Source organism: Chlorocebus sabaeus, chromosome 20 (assembly GCF_047675955.1).
Source record: "Chlorocebus sabaeus isolate Y175 chromosome 20, mChlSab1.0.hap1, whole genome shotgun sequence".
NCBI classification, from domain to species: domain Eukaryota; kingdom Metazoa; phylum Chordata; class Mammalia; order Primates; family Cercopithecidae; genus Chlorocebus; species Chlorocebus sabaeus.
The window spans coordinates 96,819,288-96,844,473 of record NC_132923.1 but is presented as its reverse complement, the minus strand read 5'-3'; the positions used below and the strand labels follow the sequence as shown (position 1 = coordinate 96,844,473).

Sequence of the window (25,186 nt, the reverse complement as noted above, 5' to 3'; positions counted from 1 at the left end):
TATAGGTGAAAGGTCCCTTTTTGTGATTTGAGCATGAGAAGCACCTGTAGGCCTAGTAAAAATTCCTCATACTAGAGAGATGGTTAGCCCAGAATAAGAAAAAGCTACTAATTTATCTAAGACTGAACTATATCCATTCAACCACAAAAAACTTGTAGCCCCTGGAAGGACCAAGTGAGGCCATTCACAGTGAAACTAAACCCAGATTTTAAGAGCCCAATTAGGCTGGGCGTGGTGGCTCACACCTGTAATCCCAGCACTTTGGGAGGCCGAGGTGGGCAGATCATGAGGTCAGGAGGTCAAGAGCAAACTGGCTAACACGGTGAAACCCCGTCTCTACTGAAAATACAAAAAATTAGCTGGGCATGATGGCACACGCCTGTAGTCTCAGCTACTCGGGAGGCTGAGGCAGGAGAATCGCTTGAACCCGTGAGGTGGATGTTGCAGTGAGCCGAGATCACACCGCTGCACTTTAGCCTGGGTGATGGAGCGAGACTGTCTCAAAAATGAAATAGTTCAAGTACAACCCTAAGTAATTGATCCTAAGATCACTGTCTATCCCAGTTAGAGCAGCTTGCATCATTTGATCTGTATTAAATACTTTTGGCTGGGTGTGGTGGCTCGCACCTGTAATCCTGGCACTTTGGGAGGCCGAGGCGGGTAGGTCACCTGAGGTCAGGAGTTTGAGACCAGCCTGACCAACATGGAGAAACCCCATCTCTACTAAAAATACAAAAATTAGCTAGGTGTGGTGGCAGATGCCTGTAATCCCAGCTACTCAGGAGGCTGAGGCAGGAGAATCGCTTGGACCCTGGAGGTGGAAGTTGCAGTGAGCTGAGATCCTGCCATTGCACTCCAGTCTGGGCAACTGAGCGAGACTCCGTTTCAAAAAAAAGAAAAAAAAAAGACTTTTATGTTTAAACAGCATGAATGACTATATGATAATACAGGGCAAAGGGTTATTTTTTTTTTTTTAGCTTGTAGTAATCATTTTAACTTGATATCTCTGGAATTTGTCCCAACCCTGGCACAGACCTGAAAGCACTGACTTTGTTTTCAAAGCTTTTTCAATTCAAGAGTGCCTCCAAATGGTGAGTAGGAATGAAGACTTCCAGAAGCTTCTATTCTTGCCTTTACCCAGAATTCTCTTGCTTCAGTGTTTTTCCCATTTTCATGAGCCCATATATGAAAAAGGGTAAGGAACTGTGGAGAAGGAAGTTTTTTATTAGCCTTCCTCGGGGTATTCCATGCTCAATCTATCCTTTCTCAGTCCCAGATGGCCTACTGAGCTGAACTGCCTAAGACATAGTCATTCACCAAATATTTAAGTACACATATTTAAAAAGATATAATTCCAGGTGCAATGGGAGACGAGGAAAAAAAGTAAAGTTGTCAGGGCCATCAAGAAGCTTTCACAAGGTGAAGGGAGGGCTGGAGTTTCTCAAAACATTGTTACTTAAAGTGTGGTAGTGGGCCAGCAGTATGGGCGTCACCTAGGATATTATTATTAATAAAAATGCATAATTTCAGGCCCTACTCTAGACCTACTGGACCAAAATGTGTGTGTTAGTAAGATCTCCAGGTGATTCTTAGGCACAGAAAAGTTCTAGAAGCACTGGCCTGGAAGTGGGAAGTACTGTGAGAATTCAGGGTAGTTATGCTTTTTCGCATTTTACATAAAATTATCTTGTTGAATTTTCATAATCCAATGAAGTAGGTGCTGTTATTATCCTTATTTGACAAAGTACTTGAGATGAAGCATCTTGCCTGGCTGGCACAAATAGAGATGGAGCCCAGTTTCCAATCTCTTCTGACTGGAAGAATGTCAGAGAGGGACATTTAGTATAAAGGAATAACAGATGGAAAGTTGCAGGTGGTATTTGAAGTACCAAAAATACCACAGTTCTGTAATGTGAGTGTTTGTGAAGGTGAATAGTGGGAAATACAATTTGAAGTGTAGGTGAAAGCCAGGTTGTTCAACTCAAACTCCACAGTCATGGTGTTGACATTTCTTCATTTTTGAATATAGAGATGGGAAACTGGTGCATATTTTTTTCTGTGAATAACATGAAAACTACAAAAAAAGGCAAGTTTTCTGAAAGAAACTTTTACTTACTCGTTTTTGCTATTTTTTGAGACAAGATCTCATTAGGTTGCCCAGGCTGATCTTGAACTCCTGAGCCCAAGCAGTTCTCCCACCCCAGCCTCCCAAAGTGCTGGAATTGCAGGCATGAACCACTGCACCTGGCCAGAAACTTCTAAAACTCAGAAACGTTGCTCCTCCTCACCTCCTACCCCAAGGTAAACTGTGATATCTCCTGGCTTTATACTACTGATTTTATACCCTATTATGTAGAAGTGTGTCTAGAAAGACTGGCCTATCCCTCTCTGACCTTGGTCTACTCCTGCAGGAGTGGTTTCTGTGACAGACTGCATTTGGAGGTTTGATTCACTCTGGGGAAGGTAACCAGGATAGGCAAGAGATTTAAAAATCTGTCAACATGTATTTGGCAGGTATAGCCTGAAAAAAAAAAGACCAGAGGCATAGGAAAGTTATCTAAATGGTTAAGAAGCCAAATATTTAGAAAGCATATACCATCTGCTAGCCCCTGGGTGGTAAGTGTTGAACAAGACTCTTCCCTGCATCATAGAGATTTAAGAAGCCAGTAGGGGACTGGGTGTGGTGACTCATGTCTGTAATCCCAGCACTTTGGGAGGTAGAGGCAGGTGGATATTTGAAGTCAGGAGTTTGAGACCAGCCTGGTCAACATGGTGAAACCCTGTCTCTAGTAAAAATACAAAAATTAGCTGGGCCATGGTGGCGTGCGCGCCTGTAATCCCAGCTACTAGGGAGGCTGAGGCACGAGAACTGCTTGAATCCAGGAAGCAGAGGTTGCAGTGAGCCGAGATCAGGCCACTGCACTCCAGCGCGGGCAACAGAGTGAGACCCTGTACCCCCCCAACCTCCCACCCTCAAAAAAAAATCCAATAGGGAAGACAGACATTAAAACAGTACAAATAAGTAAAAGTGCTTTTATTTTTAAACAGGGAATGGAGGGACTTGTGAGAAGTGGACCAAAAAAGGACAGCAAAAGCTTCATTGAGGATAATGTTTAAACTGAAACCTAAAGAATCAATAGAAGTTAGCCAGGCAATAACCTGTAGTGTCAGCTACTCGGGAGGCTGAGGTGGGAGGATCACTTGAGCCCAGGAGTTAGAGGCTGTAGTGTGCAATAATCGCACCTGTTAATAGGCACTGAACTCCAACCTGGGGGAGGAGGGGGAAGCCAGGCAAAGAATGCGAGTAATCGTAATCCAATTATGTGCCAAGGCTTTGTGGTTCAACAGCTTGGTGTGTTGGTGACATTGATAAGACTACTATAGCTGGAGTTGAAAGAACAAATGGCAGAGGAAGAGAAGACTTGGTACGCAAGCAGGGACCAGGCATTTTAGTGCCCTGTTAGCCATGTTACAGATTTTGGATTTTGTTTGAAAGGCAATGAAAAACCTGTAAGAATTTGTCAAAGGCTGACTAGGTGCTATTTCTCATGCCTCTAATCCCAGCATTTTAGGAGGGTCACCTGAGATCAGGAATTCGAGACCAGCCTGGCCAACATGGTGAAACCCCGTTTCTACTAAAAATGCAGAGATTAGCCAGGTGTGGCGCGTGCCTAGTCCCAGCCACTCAAGAGGCTGAGGCAGGAGAATAGTTTGAACCCAGGAGGCAGAGGTTGCAGTGAGCCAAGATCGCACCACTGCACTCCAGCTTGGGCAACAGAGCGAGACTCTGTCTCAAAAAAAAAAGAATTTATCAAAGGCTTGAAAGTAGGCATTGCATAAGTCAGTAAGTCCTAATGGGGCATGATGCGACTACTGAGTAGAAGTGACTGACAGATGAGTGGGTGGATGCCACTATTAAAGGTGAACTGAAGGCCAGGCATGGTGGTTCATGCCTGTAATCCCAGCACTGTGGGAGGCCGAGGCAGGTGGATCATGCGGTCAGGAGTTCGAGACCAGCCTAATCAACATGGTGAAACCCCATCTCTACTAAAAATTAAAAAATTAGCCGGGCGTGGTGGCACGTGCCTGTAATCCCAGCTACTAAGGAGGCTGAGCCAGGAGAATCACTTGAACCCAGGAGGCAGAGGTTGCAGTGAGCTGAGATTGTGCCACTGCACTCCAGCCCAGGCGACAAGGTGAGACTCCAAGACTCCATCTCAGAAAAAAAAAAAAAAAAAAAAAAGCCCTGTTTATATCCTATTTCCTTGCTGGGTGTGGTGGCTCATGCCTGTAATCCCTGCACTTTGGGAGGCTGAGGTGGGTGGATCACTTGAGGTCAGGAGTTCCAGACCAGCCTGGCCAACATGGTGAAACCCCATCTCTACTAAAAATACAACAAATTAGCCAGGCATGGTGGCGCAAGCCTGTAATCCCAGCTACTCAGGAGGCTGAGGCAGGAGAATCGCTTGAACCTAGGAGGCACAGGTTGCAGTGAGCTGACATCATGCCACTGCACTCCAGCTCAAAAAAATAAAAATAAAAAATCCTATCTCCTCACATTTCCTTCCATTCAACCTCAATACACCTCAGCTTTTTTTTTATTATGTGAAAATAGCTGCAACAGCTGCTGTCCATGTGATGAATTGTTGGAAATGTAGATCTACACTAAATAAGAGAGAAGCCACTAGCCACATGTGGCTATTTGACTTTTTTTTTTAGATGGAGTCTCATTCTGTCACCAAGGCTGGAGCACAACATCAGCTCACTGCAACCTCTGCCTCCCAGGTTTAAGTGATTCTCCTGCTTCAGCCTCCCAAGTAGCTGGGACTACAGGTGTGCACTATCGTGTCAGGCTAATTTTTGTATGTTTAGTAGAGACAGGATTTCACCTTGTTGGCAGGTTGGTCTTGAACTCCTGGGCTCAAGTGATCCACCTGCCTCGGCCTCCCAAAGTGCTGGGATTACAAGCGTGAGCCACCGTGCCTGGCCAAATTTAGTTAAAATGCAAAATTCCATCTCTGCTACACTATTCACATTTCAGCATTAACTAGTGGTTACCATATTGGACATGGCAGATAAAGAACATTTTCATTATTGCAGAAAGTTGTACTGGACAGCACTTTGCTAGAGCCAGAACTAGCCAAAGATCAGATAAAGTAATATGAATGAACTGAAAACCCAGGCCGGTGCATGGGTGGTTTTGAGTAAGATTCACTGGTTGGGTGAGTGGGAAGCAAGCTGACCTTTGGAACAGTGACATCACAAAGCACAGCTCACAATGGCTCCAGAACATGTAGGCCACCAGGCCACTACCCCTAACTGATATCTAGATTCCTGAAGCTTCTGCACATGTAGTTCCTGGAGCTGCTACTTATTAAAATGTCAACATCTTCGTTTTCTAACTGGGACAACCTCTCAGATTCTCTGAGCACAGTATGGAATTGGATACAAGCAAGTTTTTTGGGAGAGACTAGTGCACCTCAGCAAACAAATTTGGGACTATTAGATAATCTTGCTCCGGCTGTGCAAATCATCTTGAGGATTTCTTTCTTGATTTTGTTGGCAATAGGAATATATGCCTTATGGAAACGAAGTATTCGGTCAATTCAGGTTATACTCTTTTGTTACAAACATTTCTATAGTTATAAATTGAAATTTGATTAGTTCTCTCCCATATTGCTGCCACCAGTTTAAAGATCACGCAGATGTGCCAAGGCAAACCTTTGTCTCTTAAGTTGGCAGAAAGTAGGTTATCCTTGAAAACCTCCATCAGTTAGGCTTTGGGCATAAAAATGCTCTTTCTCACAATGGTCTTTGGCTTGTCTTCTGTAATAAAATAGACCAAATATGTTTGTAACCTGAAAAGACGGCCTTACCCTCAAAATGTTTTGATCATTTATTCATCTTTGAGTGCTACTATGTTTATAAAATAGGCAACAAAGTATAGCTAGGATCATGAGTATGGCCTTTCTTCCTAGGCCATCGTTCTGTAACTGATAAGAAGGCATATGTATGAAGTCATCACAATGTGCTCATTATTGTGTTTTAACAAAATAAGGCTCCATAAGTATATAGGAGCTCTTTGGGGAGTAAGAATTTAACTGACTGGGATTGTGAAAGACAGGATTTTACATCTGTGTAGTCATCAATAATAATAGTTGACATACAATATAGTCGAATGCTTTGAGAATCTCAAAAATTCCATGAAATGGACAGAGGTTATTTTCACATGACAAGTGAAGAAACTGAGGTGCACTGAGGTTTAGTGGAAACTTAAGGTGACAGGCTTTTAAAACGGCTTTCTTAGAGTGGCAAGTTTACTTGATAAATGCAGAGAGAAGTTGTTACTGGATCATTTTTTAGCATTTACTTATTTTCATATGTCACTATTGTTTAGTAATTATGGTCACAGGTCCTTTCTATTTTAAACCATCACAATCCTGCATAGTAGTCAGGGCAGATATTATTTTCTCCATTTTGTAGATGAGATAACTTGATTATCACCCACCCAGGTTCACATAGTTTGTAAGAGCTGGCAAAATTGGAGTTTGAACTGAATTTTTAGGATTTGAAATTCAGTTCTTGTCCAAAATCTCATTTAATGTAAACCAACTGGCCTAAATCTTGAACAGGAATGTGTGTGTGTATGTGTGTTTGCATGTGCGCACGCATATATATGTGTATTGTGAGGATTACAGGAGATATTATATATATAAATCCTTTTTTTTTTTTTTTTGAGACGGAGTCTCGCTCTGTCGCCCAGGCTGGAGTGCAGTGGCCGGATCTCAGCTCACTGCAAGCTCCCCCTCCCAGGTTTACGCCATTCTCCTGCCTCAGCCTCCCGAGTAGCTGAGACTACAGGCGCCCGCCACCTCGCCCGGCTAGTTTTTTGTATTTTTTAGTAGAGACGGGGTTTCACCGTGTTAACCAGAATGGTCTCGATCTCCCGACCTTGTGATCCGCCTGTCTCGGCCTCCCAAAGTGCTGGGATTACAGGCTTGAGCCACCGCGCCCGGCCATATATATAAATCTTAGCACATATATTCAATAAGTGGTGCTACGGTGAAACCCCATCTCTACTTAAAATACAAAAATTAGCCGGGCCTGGTGGTGGCACATGCCTGTAGTCCCAGCTACTCAGGAGGCTGAGGCAAGAGAACTGCTTGAACCCGGGAGGTGGAGGTTGCAGTGAGCCAAGATCGCACCACTGTACTCCAGCCTAGGCGACAGAGACTCTGTCTCAAAAAAAAAAAAAAGGGGGGGGGGTGCTAGTTGTTATAAGGAACAAGATGATTTTTTTTCTTATCCTAGCAAGAATCTGTCCTATACATATGCATTTATTTTTCATTTATTTATTTTGAGATGAAGTCTCGCTCTTGTTGCCCAGTCTGGAGTGCAATGGCGCGATCTCAGATCACTGCAACCTTTGCCTCCCAGGTTCAAGCAGTTTTCCTGCCTCAGCCTCCTGAGTAGCTGGGATTACAGGCGCGTACCACTATGCCCAGCTAATTTTTTGTATTTTAAGTAGAGACCGGGTTTCACCATGTTGGCCAGGCTGGTCTTGAACTCCTGACCTCAGGTGATCCACCCACCTCGCCCTCGTAAAGTGCTAGGATTACAGGCATGAGTCACCGTGCCTAGCATATGCTTTTATTTTTTTTAATTTTTTTTTTTTTTTTTTTTTTTTTGAGACGGAGTCTCGCTCTGTAGCCCAGGCTGGAGTGCAGTGGCCGGATCTCAGCTCACTGCAAGCTCCGCCTCCCGGGCTTACGCCATTCTCCAGCCTCAGCCTCCCAAGTAGCTGGGACTACAGGCGCCCGCCACCTTGCCCGGCTAGGTTTTTTTTGTATTTTTTAGTAGAGACGGGGTTTCACCGTATTATCCAGGATGGTCTCGATCTCTTGACCTCGTGATCCGCCCGTCTCAGCCTCCCAAAGTGCTGGGATTACAGGCTTGAGCCACCGAGCCCGGCCTTTAATTTCTTTTTTATGTTTTAGAGACAGTGTCTTGCTCTGTCACCCAGGCTAGAGTGCAGTGGTGTCATCATAGCTCACTGCAGCCTCAAACTCCTGGTCTCAGGTGATCCTCCTGCCTCAGCCTCCTGAGCAACTGGAACCATAGGCCTGCACCACCAGGCTTGGCTAATTTTTAAAACTTTTTTGTAAAGACAGGGTCTCGCTACATTCGCTATGTTGCTCAGGCTGGTCTTTAACTCCTGGCCTCAAGCAATCCTCCCATCTCAGCCTCTTCAAAGTGCTGGATGCAGTGGTTCACACCTAAAATTTATTTTATATAAATAAAATATATATATATATATAATTTGTTTAAGAGACAGGGTCTGGCTATGTTGCCCAGGCTGGAGTGCAGTAGCCATTCACAGGTGCCATCATAGCACACTACTCCTGGGTTCAAGTGATCCTCTCACCTCACCCTTCCTAGTAGCTGGGACTACATGTGTGTGCCATTGTACCCAGATCTCTCCTAGTATGTGTGTGTGTGTGTATATATATATATATATATATTTTTTTTTTTTTTTTTTTTTTTTTTTTTTGAGACGGAGTCTCGCTCTGTCACCCAGGCTGGAGTGCAGTGGCGCAATCTGGGCTCACTGCAAGCTCCGCCTCCCGGGTTCACGTCATTCTCCTGCCTCAGCCTCCCGAGTAGCTGGGACTACAGGCACCCGCCACCTCGCCCGGCTAGTTTTTTGTATTCTTTTTAGTAGAGACAGGGTTTCACTGTGTTAGCCAGGATGGTCTCGATCTCCTGATCTCGTGATCCGCCCGTCTCAGCCTCCCAAAGTGCTGGGATTACAGGCTTGAGCCACCGCGCCCGGCCATCTCCTAGTATATTTTAAGAACCTTTTCTATGACCAAGAAATCCAGTTTTTCAGACTACTATGTCCTAAAGTGTACTTGGAGGTGTAAATTTCTGGATTGTTGTCCTGGCTCTACCACTTCCAATATATAACCTTGGTCAATGACAGAGTTCAAACTGGAAGGTATATAGTTATCCAGTTCTGTTTTTTCTGCATAAATAGGTCATGCATAGGCAAAGTAACTTCCAGACATTCAGAAAATGGTTATCTATGATTACAATCTTGATTAAATGCAAATAATAGTCCTGCCTGACCTGCCTACCTGTGGTTTGCAGTGAAAATCAAAAGATGAAACAGATGTGAAAATACTCTGCTAAATGGGAGACTTGTTATTGGAATGAGGAATTATTGTTACTATTAAGTTTTTGTTTTGTTTTTCTCTTATAGATAGTAAACTGTAGCAACTAACATTCAACTTCTGTTGTTCCATTTTAGAAAACATTGTTGTTTATAATCACACTCTACAAACTTTACAAGAAGGGCTCAGCTATTTTTCAGGCTTTGCTAGCCAACCCAGAAGGAAGTGGTCTCCGAATTCAAGACAATAATAATATCTTCCTGTCCTTGGGTCTGCAAGAGAAAATTTTGAAAAAACTTCTGACAGTGGAAAACAAAGTGAAGGACCTAGAAGGGATAATCATTGCTCAAAAACCTGCCACGAAGAGGGATTGTTCCTCTGAGCCCTACTGCAGCTGCTCTGACTGCCAGAGTCCCTTGCCCACATCAGGGTTTACTTCCCCATTTGAAATGTGATGGACTCCAATCTTTTCCAGAAAAGCACTGTTTCCCTCATGTGTGCCATGGCGTATCAATATAGAGAACTCTATTGAAATTACCCTGCAAAAACTGGCTCTCTATTTAGTAGCGCTGAACTCTACTTGTATGTATGGTGGGGTAAAGTGGGATACAGTGGTAGTTTACAATGTCTCTAGGATTGTGGTGTACACTCAGCAGGCTGGAGACCATAAGCTGCCATAGAGGGGAGAGGATAGCTGAGCTGGAATCTAAGGCTGTAGAAAGAGAAGGGAGGGTGGTCAGGTGTATGGCCTTGAGGTCCATGTCGACAAGGTTAGACTAAATATAATAAAAAGTAGGGGGTGGGCACGGTGGTTCACACCTGTAATCCCAGCACTTTGGGAGGCCAAGGCGGGCGGATCACAAGGTCAGGAGGTCAAGACCATCCTGGCTAACACGGTGAAACCCCGTCTCTACTGAAAATACAAAAATTAGCCGGGCATGGTGGCGGGCACCTGTAATCCCAGCTACTCAGGAGGCTGAGGTAGGAGAATGGCGTGAACCCGGGAGGCGGAGCTTACAGTGAGCCAAGATAGCACCACTGCGCTCCAGCCTGGGAGACACAGCGAGACTCCCTCTCAAAAAAAAAACCCAAAAAACCAAAAAAACAAAAAAACAAAAAAAAGGAGGAAAGTGCTGTTTGAGGGCCCTGCAATGGACTGTCCTTTAGAGGTAGGCTGACCTCCGTGCTGGTCTTTGGCCAAGGTATATATGCAGTCCAGGGGTCTCCTGCAATAATTACTCAAAAGTGGGCAAGGGTGGGAGTAGATACAGACTGACGTAAAGGAGACTGACTTTATCCAACTTTTACTGATACCTACTCTATGCTAAGCATTGTGATAATCCCTAGGAATCTTTCCTGAGTGCTTCAGGAGCACTCAGTTTGGCTAGACAGACAAGTAATTTCAGACCAGGGACTTATTATACAGTGGGGTCATAACTTTTTGAGTCAGAGTCTCGCTCTCTCACCTTATGTCTACAAAAAATCAAAAAAATTAGCTGGGTGTGGTGGTGGCATGCCTGCAGTCCCAGCTACTCAGGAGGCTGAAGCAGGAGGGTCACTTGAGCCTAGGAGATTGCTGCAAGCAGCCTGGATGGCACAGTGAGACCTTGTCTAAAAATATATATATACATATTTATATATATATACATATTTATGTATAAGTATTATATATATACATATTTATATTTATATATAAATATAATATATATTATATATTATATATATATAGAGAGAGAGCAGGCTCCAAAGTGGCATCTTCCTAAGGGAAGGGTAATCTTGACCATTTGTAATTTCCGCCTGATCCACTGGAGTTAAAATGCCACCCCTGGATGAGACTTCCCCGTATCGTGTACTAAATACAAAAACAGGTGGGTGAATACAGGAGGGGGCCAGGAAAGGCTTTGCAAAGGACGTGACATTGAGGTGTCCCATAAATGATTACATAGGCAGACAAAGAAATGGAAGATACTATTCCTGAGGGGGATCATCATGGAAGTATATTTTTATATTATTATTATTATTTCTTTTTTGAGACAGTGTCTTGCTCTGTTGCCCAGGCTGGAGTGCAGTGGCGCAATCTCCGCTCACTGCAAGCTCTGCCTCCTGGGTTCAGGCCAGTCTCCTGCCTCAGCCTCCCAAGTAGCTGGGACTACAGGCACCCACTACCACACCTGGCTAATATTTTGTATTTTTAGTAGAGATGTGGTTTCACCATGTTAGCCAGGATGGTCTCAATCTCCTGACCTCATGATCCACCCGCCTCAGCCTCCCAAAGTGCTGGGATTACAGGTGTGAGCCACCGCGCCCGGCCAAAAACAGAAGGATTTTGAAGAGTAGACTGATGTCAGGTAATGAAGGACCTTGAAGGTCATACCATATAGTTTGGGCTTTATACTGTCAGAAATGGACCATTATAGGGTTTTTGTTTTTGTTCTTTTTTAACAGAGTAACACAGAATTAGTAGCCTATATGAGAGACAGAGCGTATGAGCTAGAAAGCAGAATGAGCTAGATGCAAAACAAATAACAGCTGTTCTTGTTAGGGTACCCAGGCTGGAGTACAGTGGCGTGATCTCTGCTCACTGCAACCTCCACCTCCCAGGTTCAAACAATTCTCCTGCCTCAGCCTCTGAATTATAGGCACCCACTACCATGCCTGTTTTTTTTTTTTTTTTGTATTTTTTAAAAAATTTACTTATTTTTATTTTAGATTTGGGGGTACAGGTGCAGGTGTGTTACATGGATATATTGCATGATGCTCTGAGCTTCAACTGAATCTGTCACCCAGGCAGTGAACATAGTATCCAATAGCTATTTTTTCTATTTTTAGTATAGACAGGGTTTTGCTATGTTGGCCAGGCTGGTTTCAAACTCCTGGCCTCAAGTGACCCACCCTCCTCGGCCTCCCAAAGTGTTAGGATTACAGGCGTGAGCCACTATGCCCAGCCAAGGGAGATCATTCTTTTCTTGGGGCCTGAGCACTTATGGCCAGGGCTTTAGTTAAGGGACCTTAAATGCTTGGTAAGCAGAGAATCAAGGCAAGATAGGGGAAAAACTTGAGAGAGCAACTGTATCATATAGCTTAGGGTAGATGGACTACCCTACAGCAATGTCTATCACTCTAGGGATAATCATCTTTATCCTTCAAATTCAGTCATTTTCCTTTATTTATTTATTTGTGAGACGGAGTCTTGCTCTGTCACCCATGCTGGAGTGCAGTGGCGCAATCTCGGTTCACTGCAAGCTCCGCCTCCCGGGTTCACGCCATTCTCCTGCTTCATCCTCCTGAGTAGCTGGGACTACAGGTGCCCGCCACCACGCTCGGCTAATTTTTTGTATTTTTAGTAGAGATGGGGTTTCACCGTGTTACCTCATGATCCTCCCGCCTCAGCTTCCCAAAGTGCTGGGATTACAGGTGTGAGCCACTGCGCCCAGCCCCTTTATTTATTTTTATAGAGATGAAGTCTCACTGTGTTGCCTTGGCTGGTCTCGAACTCCTGCACTCAAGCAATGATCCCACCTTGGCCTCCCAAAGAACTGAGATTACAGGTGTGAGTCAATACACCCTGCCAGTCTTTCTCCTTTAGCAAAAGCCTGCCAATAGCCTGTTTTGAGGTTCCCATTTTTAGACTCCACATGGGTCAGCCCTTCTATTAGCACTGTCTTTCTGAAAAGAGAAACAAGTGATTATTCACTTTCCATAATTCACTAGTTCTCCACTGCCACCACATTAGTCTGCACTACCATCTCTCACCTGGTTTTTTTTTCTTTTTTTCTGATATCCTTGGCAACTGCTAAATCATCTGGATTCTTGAAATGGCCTCCTAACTGCACTCCCTCCTTCCATTCCCCATTAAATTTACTCTCCACGTTGTAGTGAGGATTGTCTGCTGAAAAGTCTGCAATGCTCTGCTCAAAATCCTGCAATGGCTTCTTCTTTCATTCTAAGTAAAAGTCTTTTAACTAAAAGACTGCATGATGGCATGGATCTGTACTGCCCGTCTTCCTTACTCTTTCCACAGCTTCTTGCCATTCCTCAGATACGATAAGCACTGGCCAATCTCAGGGCCTTTGCACTTGCTCTTCCCTCTGACTGGCAGTTTCCTCAGATATCCACATGGCTTCTTCTCTTACTTTTTTGGGGAGTCTCAAATGCCAGTTAATCTGAGAAGGCTTCCTTGACCAACTTATGTAAAGCAGCACCCCTCACACCAACATGCTGTATTGCCTTTTTACTGCTTTTTCTTCATAGCACTTATCACCACTTCCACTTTTACTATTAAATATTTGCTTATTATTTATCAAACACTGCATCCACCCCAGCTAAGAATGTAAGCTCCAGGAGAGGGGCTTTGGTTCACTGCTATATCCCTGGCACCCGGAAATGCGTCTGGCATTTCACAGACATTCAGTATTGATTGAATGAATGAATTCCAGTCAGTCTTGGCTTTTTGAAACCTGGGCCTCCTACTCTCCTATCTCTTCAGACACATGGTGACCGATCAATGCTATGATGCCCCCCTCCCAAGCAGTAGCTAACCTTTATTGGGCACTCAGAGCCATCTACATTGCTAGGAGCTTTACATGAATTTTCTCATTTGATCTTAACAATACAAGAAAGTAAGTACATACTATGTTATTCTCATGTTACTGAGGAGGATCTGATGCACAGACAGATTAAATAACTCGCTAATACATGGTGCAGCCATGGCTGACAATCAAGCAGCTTGACTCTAAACCTGTGCCCTTAGCCACAAAACTTGGGTGGTAGAAGCTCCTGTGAGGCTTTGGACTCAAAGACAGCTGAAGACAAGAGTGAAGAGGGCATAGCAATGATGGCCTGAGGGAGAGAAAATTTTGAAAAAGTGTTTACCCCTCATATTTTTAAGTTGGTATCTAACAGGTTTCATCATAAATTCAAATAGTTGCAATCGATGTAAATTCTTGCAAATTATAAATACTGACATTTTAAGATAAAACTGTTAAATCATTGCAACTTTTCAAGATAAAGAATTTTAAAAACTGTTAAATCACTCTTTATAATGTATCCAAGAGAATCTATATAACTGAATAACCACATTATCCATTAAAACATACACTAATGAGCTCTTCAACATTGTTCTTTTATTATCTCTAACATATTTAGATTGTACTCTAACAAAATGTTATTCAAATGTAATACTTTGATGTCTGAACAACCTTTTATTTATTTATTTATTTATTTATTTTATTTATTTATTCTTTTCTGAGACGGAGTCTAGTTCTGTCGCCCAGGCTGGAGTGCAGTGGCGCGATCTCGGCTCACTGCAAGCTCTACCTCCCGGGTTCGCGCCATTCTCCTGGCTCAGCCTCCCGAGTAGCTGGGACTACAGGCGCCCACCACTGCGCCCGGCTAATTTTTTGTATTTTTAGTAGAGACGGGGTTTCACTGTGATCTCGATCTCCTGACCTCGTGATCCACCCGCCTCGGCCTCCCAAAGTGCTGGGATTATAGGCGTGAGCCACCGCGCCTGGCAACAACCTTTTATTGATCACTTCTTGGCAATAAAAATACGACATGTAGTAAACTTTTAAAAAATTTCCTGTAACTTTATGGCTCTACACTGGAATTCTTCTGAAGCGAGTAATCATCACAATAATCTTTAGTATATAATGGATCAAAATGACACGATTACAAATATCGATAATACGTAGTTATAAAAGGTGAAATTCTATTGGGAACACATCTCTTAGTCAGATAGATGGGGCTGACCCACCAATTAATTCATTTATCTGGATGAATACTTCCTACTGGTGGATTAACAGGGTTCAGTTTCAATTCTGTTGTTTTCACAGATACAAGTGCTGAGAAATAGTTTTACATAAACAAATAGGTGAGAATGCTAGTAGTTTTGTTGTAAGAATGTCAATCGTTTGGTTTCTTTCTGAGTTGCATGCCAAAAACCAAATAGTGTTCCTTCATCAGCTGACAATTCAATAGGGCCACCATTAATTTTGTTGAAAGCAAAGAACTGGAAACCATCTGACTTGAAAAGAATTTGTTATCCTGTTATTAGAGTCATCCACTTTCTCTAGTGACTTTTAATTATACTAATTACTCTCAGAGGCATTTAGGCAGGGTTGAGAAATTCAAGATATTAATTTCAATACATCTTTAGCATCACAATATCACAGTAATTTAAATATATTTTAGTTGTAGCTATTTAGCTCACTTTATTGTAAATAATAATTATGCTAATTAGCAACGATAGTATGTTTAACCAATTAATCATCAGATTAACTTTCGGTCAGAATAATTGACTTCACTTTTTAAGTCAAAGAAATGTACAGGTGTCCCAGTCACCATATTTCACTTCTGAATTCCAACAGAGAAATGGCATTGCGCCTTACTGATGCAAATTTGTACCCTAAAGTAAGACGCTTTCATTTCAGGTATGTCTAACCCACGCTATCCTTGCTTTGTTCCAGGGCACTCTCGCAGGGAAAACGCCGCCTCTGACTACACTTGGGGTGGTTGAGACGAGATTTTCAAATGAAAATTCTCAACGCTACCGTCCACTCTCTCATACGCTTGAATTCCGAACACCCCAATACTGGCCAAAAGACTCCATTTCTAATGCCTGGTCTCGCTTTTGAGTTAGCTGTAATTCAGAGGCACGATTTTTAGAGACTGGGAAATCGGCTGCTGTCGCGTCCTTCCAAGCCACCTCAGGCGGGAGCCGCGGCCCACTCAGTCCGGCCCCAGCCCCGACTACCTGTCGCCTTGTTGGGGGAAGGAGGGCAGATACTGCAGCCCAGGCAAGGTAAGCCGCTGACCCAGAGGATGGAACTGCAGCTCTGGAGATTAGAAAGCCGAGAACATCGCCGCGTTCACGGGCCCAGGAGGAAAGCCAGAACCCTAGACCGGAACCCAGCGTCAAGAGGTGGGGGAAGAATGTTGATGCAACACAGCTCAGCAGGGCCGGGAACTTGGCGTCTGGGTCCCCGCCCTCTTTGGGCCGGAAGTGAGGAAGGTGGGGCTGGGGCTTTTTCTGTAGAAACTAGGAGGGACTGGGTAGAGTCTGCAAAGGGAAGAGTGTGTCTGTGACACTGCCAGCAGCGCGCAGAGGGAGGGATGGGGGCGGGTATCGGAATAGGGGCCCTCGGAAAGAACGGATATCGCTGTGACACCGCGGGGACGCTCTGAGGGGACGAGTGTCGGTGTGGCACCGGTGCACGCTGAAGGAGCCGGCGGAACCGGGTGGCCATGGGGATGTGGGCATCGCTGGACGCTTTGTGGGAGATACCGGCCGAGAAGCGTATCTTCGGGGCCGTGCTGCTCTTCTCCTGGACGGTGTATCTTTGGGAGACCTTCCTAGCACAGCGGCAGGTGAGCCTAGACAGGGTCCAACCTGACCCCCACACCCGGCCAGCCCTGGACTAGCCTTGACTTCGACCCTGAGACTCTTGATTGCTCCAGTCCCTGCGCCAGTCTTGTCTCTGTGGTCCCTGCTGAGTCTCGTAACTTGGCCCGATGGCGGGCTGTGGCTTTGAGGGGGATCTTGGTGCGTCAAGGAAGTTTTCTGTAACGTTATCATGGGATATAATCCCGTTAGGGCCTGGAGGAAGGCTTGGGCTCTTGTGCCCTCCCTGCAGCTTCCTTGGGATCCTTGGGCCCAGACTTGGCCTCCTTTATCTTTGGAATAAGCCTTCAAAAGGATTTAGACACCCAGCTTCCTCATGACATTTATGTAATCATGCCTAACCATAGGATTTTGCAGTCCTTCCAAGAACTTGCGCCCTTAAAGTGCATATATTATTTCTGCTGGGAAAAAAAAAAAAAAAACTTATCGGGCTGGGCGCAGTATCTCATGCCTGTAATCCCAGCACTTTGGGAGGCCGCGAGGCAGGTGGATCACCTGAGGTCAGGAGTTCGAGACCAGCCTGACCAACGTGGCGAAAACCCCTCTACTAAAAATAGAAAAATTAGCCGGGTGTGGTGGCGTGCACCTGTAGTCCCAGCTATTTGGGAGGCTGAGGCAGGCGAATTGCTTGAGCTGAGATTGCACCACTGCACTCCAACCTGGGTGACAAGAATGAAACTCGGTCTCAAAATAAAATAAAATTAAAAATATATATATATTTCTCATTTTCTATAAAATCATTTTAGTTTAAAGTATTAAAATGGTAAAATAGAAAGTGAAAGTTAACAATTTACCTGAGATAACCATGAATTAGAGATTTGAATTTTTATTTGTTTATTTTTAATCTTTATTTATTTATTTCATTTTAGACATGGTCTAGCTCTCTCGCCAGGCTGGAGTACAGTGGCGCGATCTCGGCTCACTGCAACCTCCGGCTCCCTGGTTCAAGTGATTCTCCTGCCTCAGCATCCCCAGTAGCTGGGATTACAGGCACGTGCCACCATGCCCAGCTAATTTTTGTATTTTTAGTAGAGATGGGGTTTCACCATCTTGGCCAGGATAGAATATTTATTTATTTTATTCAGAGACAGGGGCTCACTCTGCCACCCAGGCTCAAGAGCAATAGCATCATCATAGCTCACGGCAGCCTCGAACTCCTGGGCTCAAACGACCCCTCCGCCTCCACCTCAGCCTTCTGAGTAGCTAGGACCACAGGTGCGGCTCACTGTACCCGGCTAATTTTTTTATTGTTTTTTAGAGATGTTGCCCGGGCTGGTGTGGAGTTCCTGGACTCAAGTCATCCTGCTGCCTTGACCTCCCAAAGGGCTGGGATTACAGGCATGAGCCACCGTGCTCTACCTGCCCTCAGCTTTTATTGGCACACAACAATATATAGGGAAAGCATGTTGTAGTGGCCCATTATTTTGTTTGGTATCCATTCTCTGTATTACATTTCCTGGACTGAAATTACCCTTACCTTTTAGAATTTAGTATAATGAGAAAGTTGATTTTTCTCCTAAAGAGATAGTCTCTGTCACCCAGGGTGTAGTGCTGTGGCACAATATGGGCTTACTGCAACCTCTGCCTCCCAGGCTCAGGTGATCCTCCCACCTCAGCCTCCCAAGTAGCTGGGACCACAGGTGCACACCACCACACTCTGCTAATTTTTGTATTTTTTGTAGAGATAGGATTTCACCACATTGCTCAGGCCAGTCTCGAAATCCTGGGCTCAAGGAATCCTGCCCGTGCCTTCCAAAGTGCTGGGATTACAGGCGTGACCCAGCGTGCCTGACTGAAAGTTGCTCTTTTCTCACAGACCTGATATGTTTCCATCTGGTACTCCTCAAGTTTCTGGCATTTAGGACCAAATTTAATGAGCAGCCTCAGTATCTGTTCATACTCACGGTTGGCATGTGTGCTTCTCCTTTCCATGAATTTGTTTTCCGTATTATAGGAGGTATGTAATACCTAGAATGAGTAGTACGTGTTACAAAGTTGTGATGTTACAACTTTGGTTTACATATACAAACTGAAGTGTGGTGACAACCCTGATTATAGTTTTACCAGTCAGCTAACCTCAGGTTCTCTTGTTCTGCTTTTATTTTCCTGCATCAGTCGTTTCAGTGGTTAATGTACTTGATCAAGTGCAATATTTGTGTAGGTATAAAGCAAAGTCAACAGAAATAAGTGGCAAGCCATAAACCATTCGATGTTTGATCATAAATGACTATTGTAATAATCGACTTTCACTTAAGTGTTTTCTTTAAAATATTTCAGAGAAGAATATATAAAACAACAACTCATGTACCACCAGAATTAGGACAGATCATGGATTCTGAAACATTTGAGAAATCTCGACTGTATCAACTGGATAAAAGCACTTTCAGCTTCTGGTCAGGACTCTATTCAGAGATTGAAGGCACTGTGAGTAATTTACTTCTTGGAGAGACAGTCTGTCAAATTGTTTAATACTTCATAATGGTTGTTTTCATTTTCATATTTTTGTAACACAAAAGAGGGTGCCACACTTACAAGTCCCAGCATGCTTTCTTAACCTTTGTTATTGGTAGTAATGGCTGTGGAGCAAAAAAAACAGAAACATAACTGCTTAGTCAGTTTAAAACTACAGAATATGGGAACTATTACCCTGAAGCCAGGTAGAAAAAAGATCCTCTTCCGTTAGGATCCAGCTGAGATGTCATGTCTTCTAAGAAACCAACTGAAACTCCGTGCCTGATGAATGTGGGTAGGGTAGCATCCTATCATTATTCCTGTCAGAGTACTTACCGCATTATGTTGAATTTGCCTGGATTTTTTTTTTTTTTTCTTCCTGCACAGTCTCGCTCTGTCACCCAGGCTGAAGTACAGTAGTGTGATCTTGGCTCACTGCAACCTCTGCTTCCCAGGCGCAAATGATCCTCCCATCTCAGTCTCTTGAGTAGCTGGGACTACAGTTGCATGCCACCACACTCTCTCAAAGTGCTGGGATTACAGGCATGAGCCACTGTGCCTGGCCTGATTTGACTGTTTAATTGGCAGACTGGTAGTTCCTTAAAGAAATAGTACTTTAAGGTCTTGTTCATCATTTTATACCTAGTGCCTGGCATGTAATCAGCATATAGTTCCTATTTACTGAATGAAATAATGTGGGGTTTCTTTTTGTTGTTGCTTTTTTGTTTTGTTTTGTTTTTGTTTTTGTCTTGCTCTGTCACCCAGACTGGAGTGCAGTGGCACGATCTTGGCTCACTGCAACCTCCGCTTTCCAAGTTCAAGCGATTCTCCTTCCTTAGCCTCCTGAGTAGCTGGGACTACAGGCATGTACCACCACGCCTGGCTAATTTTTTTGTATTTTTAGTAGAGATGGAGTTTCACTGTGTTAGCCAGGATGATGTCAATCTCCTGACCTCGTGATCTGCCTGCCTCGTCCTCCCAAAGTGCTGGGATTACAGTCATGAGCCACTGTGCCCTGCCACTTTTATTATTTTTATCATCCTGATCATCATCATCATCATTTCTCTAGAACTTTTAGATCCACTAGTACCACTAAGAGAAAGATTCCTAAATTTAAAAGAATTATGATCAGATACCATCATTGTTTCATGAGTTAAAGAAACTGGCTTTATGTAGCTGTGTTAAATGACAGAATTGTCTAGCTCATCACAAAATTTTCCTTAACAAGTATGGAATAATAAGACTAGTGTGGTTAGATCCAAATTATTAGAAACTGTGCTTATTTCTTCAAGGTGATGGAAAATGGCAATGCTTCTAGAAGAGTTAAATTTTGGTATTTAGAAAAATTAATAAATGATTTGGAAAACAAAATCTCATTGGCTTTGGGGATACACAGCTATTGCTGTTAAGTCATCTTTTCAATAATGATTTGGCTTTAGTTAATTTATCTGAGCATTTCTTCTGTTAGGGACAGGTCACAAGTAGGAAATCATTCTTCAGAGACAGATGGAAGTAGAAGTGGTTAATTTAGACACTATTCTTTCTTTCTTTTTTTTTTTAATAGATGAAAGAGAGTTTACTTATGTATTTATATAATGGCCTTGGTCCAAAAAAGACTAATGGGAGCTCAAAAGAGAATTATAGTAACTTTAAAAAATACATTAAGCATATCCAAGATCTTAAATGTATTATTCTCCCCAAAAGCTAGCTGCTTCCAAACTTGATTTAATATTTTGCATGTTTTCCCTCCATTGCTTGGTAAGTGTATTTGCCTCTCCTTTCTGCAATCGATGTCTGACAGCTGAGTTTTGCTGTTTTGTCAACTGACATTTCCCCTTCTGTTTCACCAGTTCCAGAGGAATTGTTGAACAGCTTACAACACTACCTGAAGTAATACTCAGAGTTCTTGTTCTATACTGATTAATAGCTCCCATATTTTTCTTCATCTCCGAAAGCTCTGAATTCTCTGTTTAATGATGACAAGGCAATTAGATGAGATAGACACTATTCTCTTTCTGATGTTTGCTTCTTGGAAGTCCTTTGACTTTACCCCCTACAGGGCCATAGTAAAATGATAGGAAAAGCATTTTCAATCTCCTTGGTTGTCCCTGGTAAATAGTGCCAGGAAAGATAGACAGTAGCTTGGTAATTATGGTTGGTGACTGTTTGTTCTAGGAGATAACAGAAATAGGGAGAATACGTATATAAAGTGAGAGCTTTGTAATATACTGTGGCTCAAACTAGAAGCAGTACTGATGGGCTAAGGTTGGGAACAGTAATAGTCGTCATGATTTTCACTTCATACATAGTTTTTATATTTATTGTTTGATGTTTACAACAGTGAAGTAGAAAGGATAGGCATTATTATTCCCTTTTTATGGATGAGGAAGCAAAGGCTTGGATAAATTAAAGGGCTTGCATGTTTAATGGCCAGGGGACATGCTAATAAGTAGGATAACTGGGTTTCAAACTCTGTTCTTCTGAGTCTTTAAAATGACATTGAAAAAACCATTCTTGAAACTCTGAAGACTGCAACATGAATGTGCTAAATTTATCTCTGGGGATTTTGTGGCTGCATTTACGCTTGGCAGGAAGAGTATTTTGGGTAACTTTGAAATCTTGTTTTGTTTGGAAACAAGTTCATTAATTTCTATTTGATTAAAATTAATAGGTTTGTATGTTCTGATCACAGAGATCAAGTGAGAAGATTAGTTTCGACTTTTTTTTTTTTTTTTGCCATAGTACTTTCTACCTGATAGAACCTAAATAGAGTCCTCGTGTGGCCAGTTATGGTTGCCACTGTTCACATAAATATGACATTGCATCCAGACAGAAAATGTTCAGCCTCTCTGAGACACTTTCTCTAGTATCTCACAGATATCAATAAAGGGCTCACTGAAGAAATGGAGTGGTTGGAGAGCAGAGTAGGGCAGAGTTGAAAAGTTTAAATTGTTGCTTCTGTAATTTTTGCATGTTTCTATGTGAGCAGTTTCACCTTTTTGAGCCTAAGTTTTCTCATCCTTAAAATGAGAAGTGGGCTGGGTACAGTGGCTCACGCCTGTATTCCCAGCACTTTGAGATGCCGAGGTGGGGCGGATCACCTGAGGTCAGGAGTTTGAGACCAGCCTGACCAACATGGCGAAACCCTGTCTCTACTAAAAATACAAAAATTAGCCTGGCCTTTTGGCACATGCCTGTAATCCCAGCTACTCAGCAGGCTGAGACATGAGAATTGCTTGAACCCAGGAGGTGGAGGTTGCAGTGAGCTGAGATTGTACCACTGTACTCTAGCGTGGGTGATAGAGCGAGACTCCATCTCAAAAATAAATGAAAATAAAATGAGAAGTGTGTGGATGTTAAGCCATACCTTGTATGGTTTGTGGCAAGGACTAAGTGAGTGAGGTAATGTAAATGAAGCTCAATGCATAGGAATTACTTAGTCATTGGGTTTCTTTGGATAAGTTACTTTAACCTCTCAGTTAAAGTAACCTTTCAGTTAAAGAGTTTCAGTTGCCTCATCTATTAAATAGAGATGATTATACCCTTTTTCCTGCCTGCTTTTCAAGACTGTAGTAGTGAAGCCAGGCATGATGACTCAATCCTGTAATCATAGCATTTTGAGAGGTTCAGGTGGGAGGATCACTTGAGCCCAGGAGTTGGAGACCAGCCTGGGAAACATAGTGATACCCCATCTCTGCAAAAAAATTTTTTAAAAAATCAGCTGAGTGTGGTGATGTGCACCTGCAGTTCCAGCTCCCTGGAGGCTGAGGTGGGAGAGTTACTGGAGCCCAGGAGGTCGAGGCTGCAGTGAGCTGTGATCACACCACTGTACCCCCACCTGGTGACAGAGTAAGATCCTGTCTCAAAAAAAAAAAAAAAAAAAAAAGTAGTGAAATAATATATGTCAAAGCACTGGAATTATTTTTTCTGGGATCATTAATTTTGCCATAGAACAAACCTGGGAGCATACTTAGTGAAATTATCAACATAGAGACATTGTACGGTTCACCATGCTTTGTTTTTCAGTCCCCAGAAGAAACTAAACAAGGTTTGCAGTATCAATTTTCAAATGCATTTATAGATCATTCAAAATTCACATTAAAACTATCCTTAATGCTCATTTAAATACTGGGCTTTTAATAATAGTTGCTCTACCCTTTACTAAAAGCATTATAAGTCCTTAATTATACATTATTATTATTTTTTTTATTTAATTTTTTTTTTTTGAGACAGAGTCTCGCTCTGTTGCCCAGGCTGGAGTGCAGTGGCGCGATCTCGGCTCACTGCAAGCTCCACCTCCTAGGTTCACACCATTCTCCTGCCTCAGCCTCCTGAGTAGCTGGGACTACAGGCGCCCGCCATCACACCCGGCTAATATTTTGTATTTTTAGTAGAGATGGGGTTTCACTGTGTTAGTCAGGGTGGTCCCGATCTCCTGACCTCATGATCCACCCGCCTCGGCCTCCCAAAGTGCTGGGATTACAGGTGTGAGCCACCGTGCCCGGCCAATTATACATTATTTATTAGTATTGGGAATTGGCTGAAAGAAATACCATCCCAGGTCAATTACTTCAACAACTAGGGCATATGTCAGACAGTGGTGTCTTTTGGGAAAACAAGGTTTATGTCTAAGGTTGAGTTAGTTGTAGTAAAGTGGAAATACCTGGAGGTAGTGTTAGGGGAGCCTTTTGAAAAGCAATTTATTGGGGCTGAGTGCAGTAGCTCACGCCTATAGTCCCAGCACTTTGGGAGGCCACAGTGAGAGGACTGCTTGAGGCCAGCCTGGGCAACATAGAGATACCCTATCTGTGCAAAAAATTAAAATTAGCCAAGTATGGTGGCGCATACCTATAGTCCTGGCTACTTGGGAGGCTGACATGGGAAGAGCCTTTGAACCCAGGAGTTAAAAAATACAGTAAGCTATGGTCATAACACTGCTCCCCAGCCTAAGTGACAGAGTGAGACTCTGTCTCTTAAAAAAAGAAAACAATTTATTAACGCAATGATTTTCAAACTTTAGTATACATCAGGTTTACCTAGAAACTGCTAGGTCCCACTTCCAGCTTCTGATTTGGTACATCTGGGGTAGGGCCTGAGACTTTGCATTGCTGTGAAATTCCCAGATGCTGTTGCTACTGTCCAGAGGCCATATTTGAGACCCATGATATTAAACCAATCCACTGTACTGCTAACAGTCTAAAAGATGAGTAAAGTGTGGGTGAGATTGTGGGAAAACAGAAACACTTGAGTACTGCTGATGGGAGTGTAATTTGTTATAAACACTTTAGGAAATATCCTGATAATACCAAATAAAGTTGAAGTCTACCATGGATGGATCTAAGAAAATTTAGAGTATAAAAAGCAAATCGTAGACTGATAAGTACAATATGATGTCATTTATATATGTTCTTTAAAAGCATACATAAATCACTATATTATTTGTAGATACATATATGAAAATGGGAATTAGATTGGAAGGATACCCATGAAATACGATAGTACCAAAACCCCTGAAACCATGAGGAACTATGTCTGAACCAATGGGAATATTGTGCTTCCAGTCAAGGAATGTGATTGATCATTGTGCTCCTAAGGTCCTGTCCTGTAGAGAGAAAAAATAAATTGATTCCTCTTGACAAATGAGTCCCACAAAGTTGTATGTGTTTTTGGCAGTAGAATTTCTTAAACATGCATTCTTTTCAAATTTTGAGCTGCTTCCTAGCTCCTAATGTCCTGGTTATTTAGTGAATGTCTGTGTTCACTTTATCTGCCCAAGACCAAGACAAAGGGTGGTGCTGAGGAAGAGACTTCTCCTGTGAAAGCCTGGCCCCTACCTCGCCTCTTCCTGACCCAGCAAAGACACAGATAATCCCATTCTGTTCCCCAGTTTAGTAAGTGGACATGACTCTCTACTTCTGTGCTTTGTCCTGATGGAAGAGGACTATTTTCTTTCACAGAAAAGACAATTATGGAGCCATATTAACATGGTTCAAATTCCATTTCTGTCACTCATTAGCTTTTGGATTTCGAACTTCGTTGTTGTTGTTGTTGTTTGTTTTTGAGACAGGGTCTCATTCTATCACCCAGGCTGGAGTGCAGGCACGATCATGGCTCACTGCAGCCTCGACCTCCCAGGCTCAAGCAATCCTCCTACCTCAGC

At 43.1% G+C, this 25,186-nt stretch overlaps 2 protein-coding genes across 3 annotated transcripts in view; both read left to right on the top strand.

Annotated features, from left to right (window-relative positions):
• Window positions 1-5,283: 5,283 nt before the first annotated feature.
• Window positions 5,284-9,720, top strand: TMCO2 (transmembrane and coiled-coil domains 2). Its single transcript, XM_007979276.3, has 2 exons — window positions 5,284-5,610; window positions 9,311-9,720. The coding sequence occupies exons 1-2, from the start codon at window positions 5,380-5,382 to the stop codon at window positions 9,626-9,628; spliced, it is 549 nt and encodes a 182-aa protein (XP_007977467.1). The 5' UTR covers window positions 5,284-5,379; the 3' UTR covers window positions 9,629-9,720.
• A 6,581-nt stretch (window positions 9,721-16,301) lies between these two features.
• Window positions 16,302-25,186, top strand: part of ZMPSTE24 (zinc metallopeptidase STE24) — a 46,290-nt gene continuing 37,405 nt past the window's right edge. For both annotated transcript variants that reach the window (XM_007979275.3, XM_007979274.3), the window contains exons 1-2: window positions 16,302-16,541; window positions 18,853-18,999. In XM_007979275.3, coding sequence (XP_007977466.1) covers window positions 16,419-16,541; window positions 18,853-18,999 — 270 coding nt within the window. In that variant the 5' untranslated portion in view covers window positions 16,302-16,418. The remainder of the gene's footprint in view (window positions 16,542-18,852; window positions 19,000-25,186) is intronic.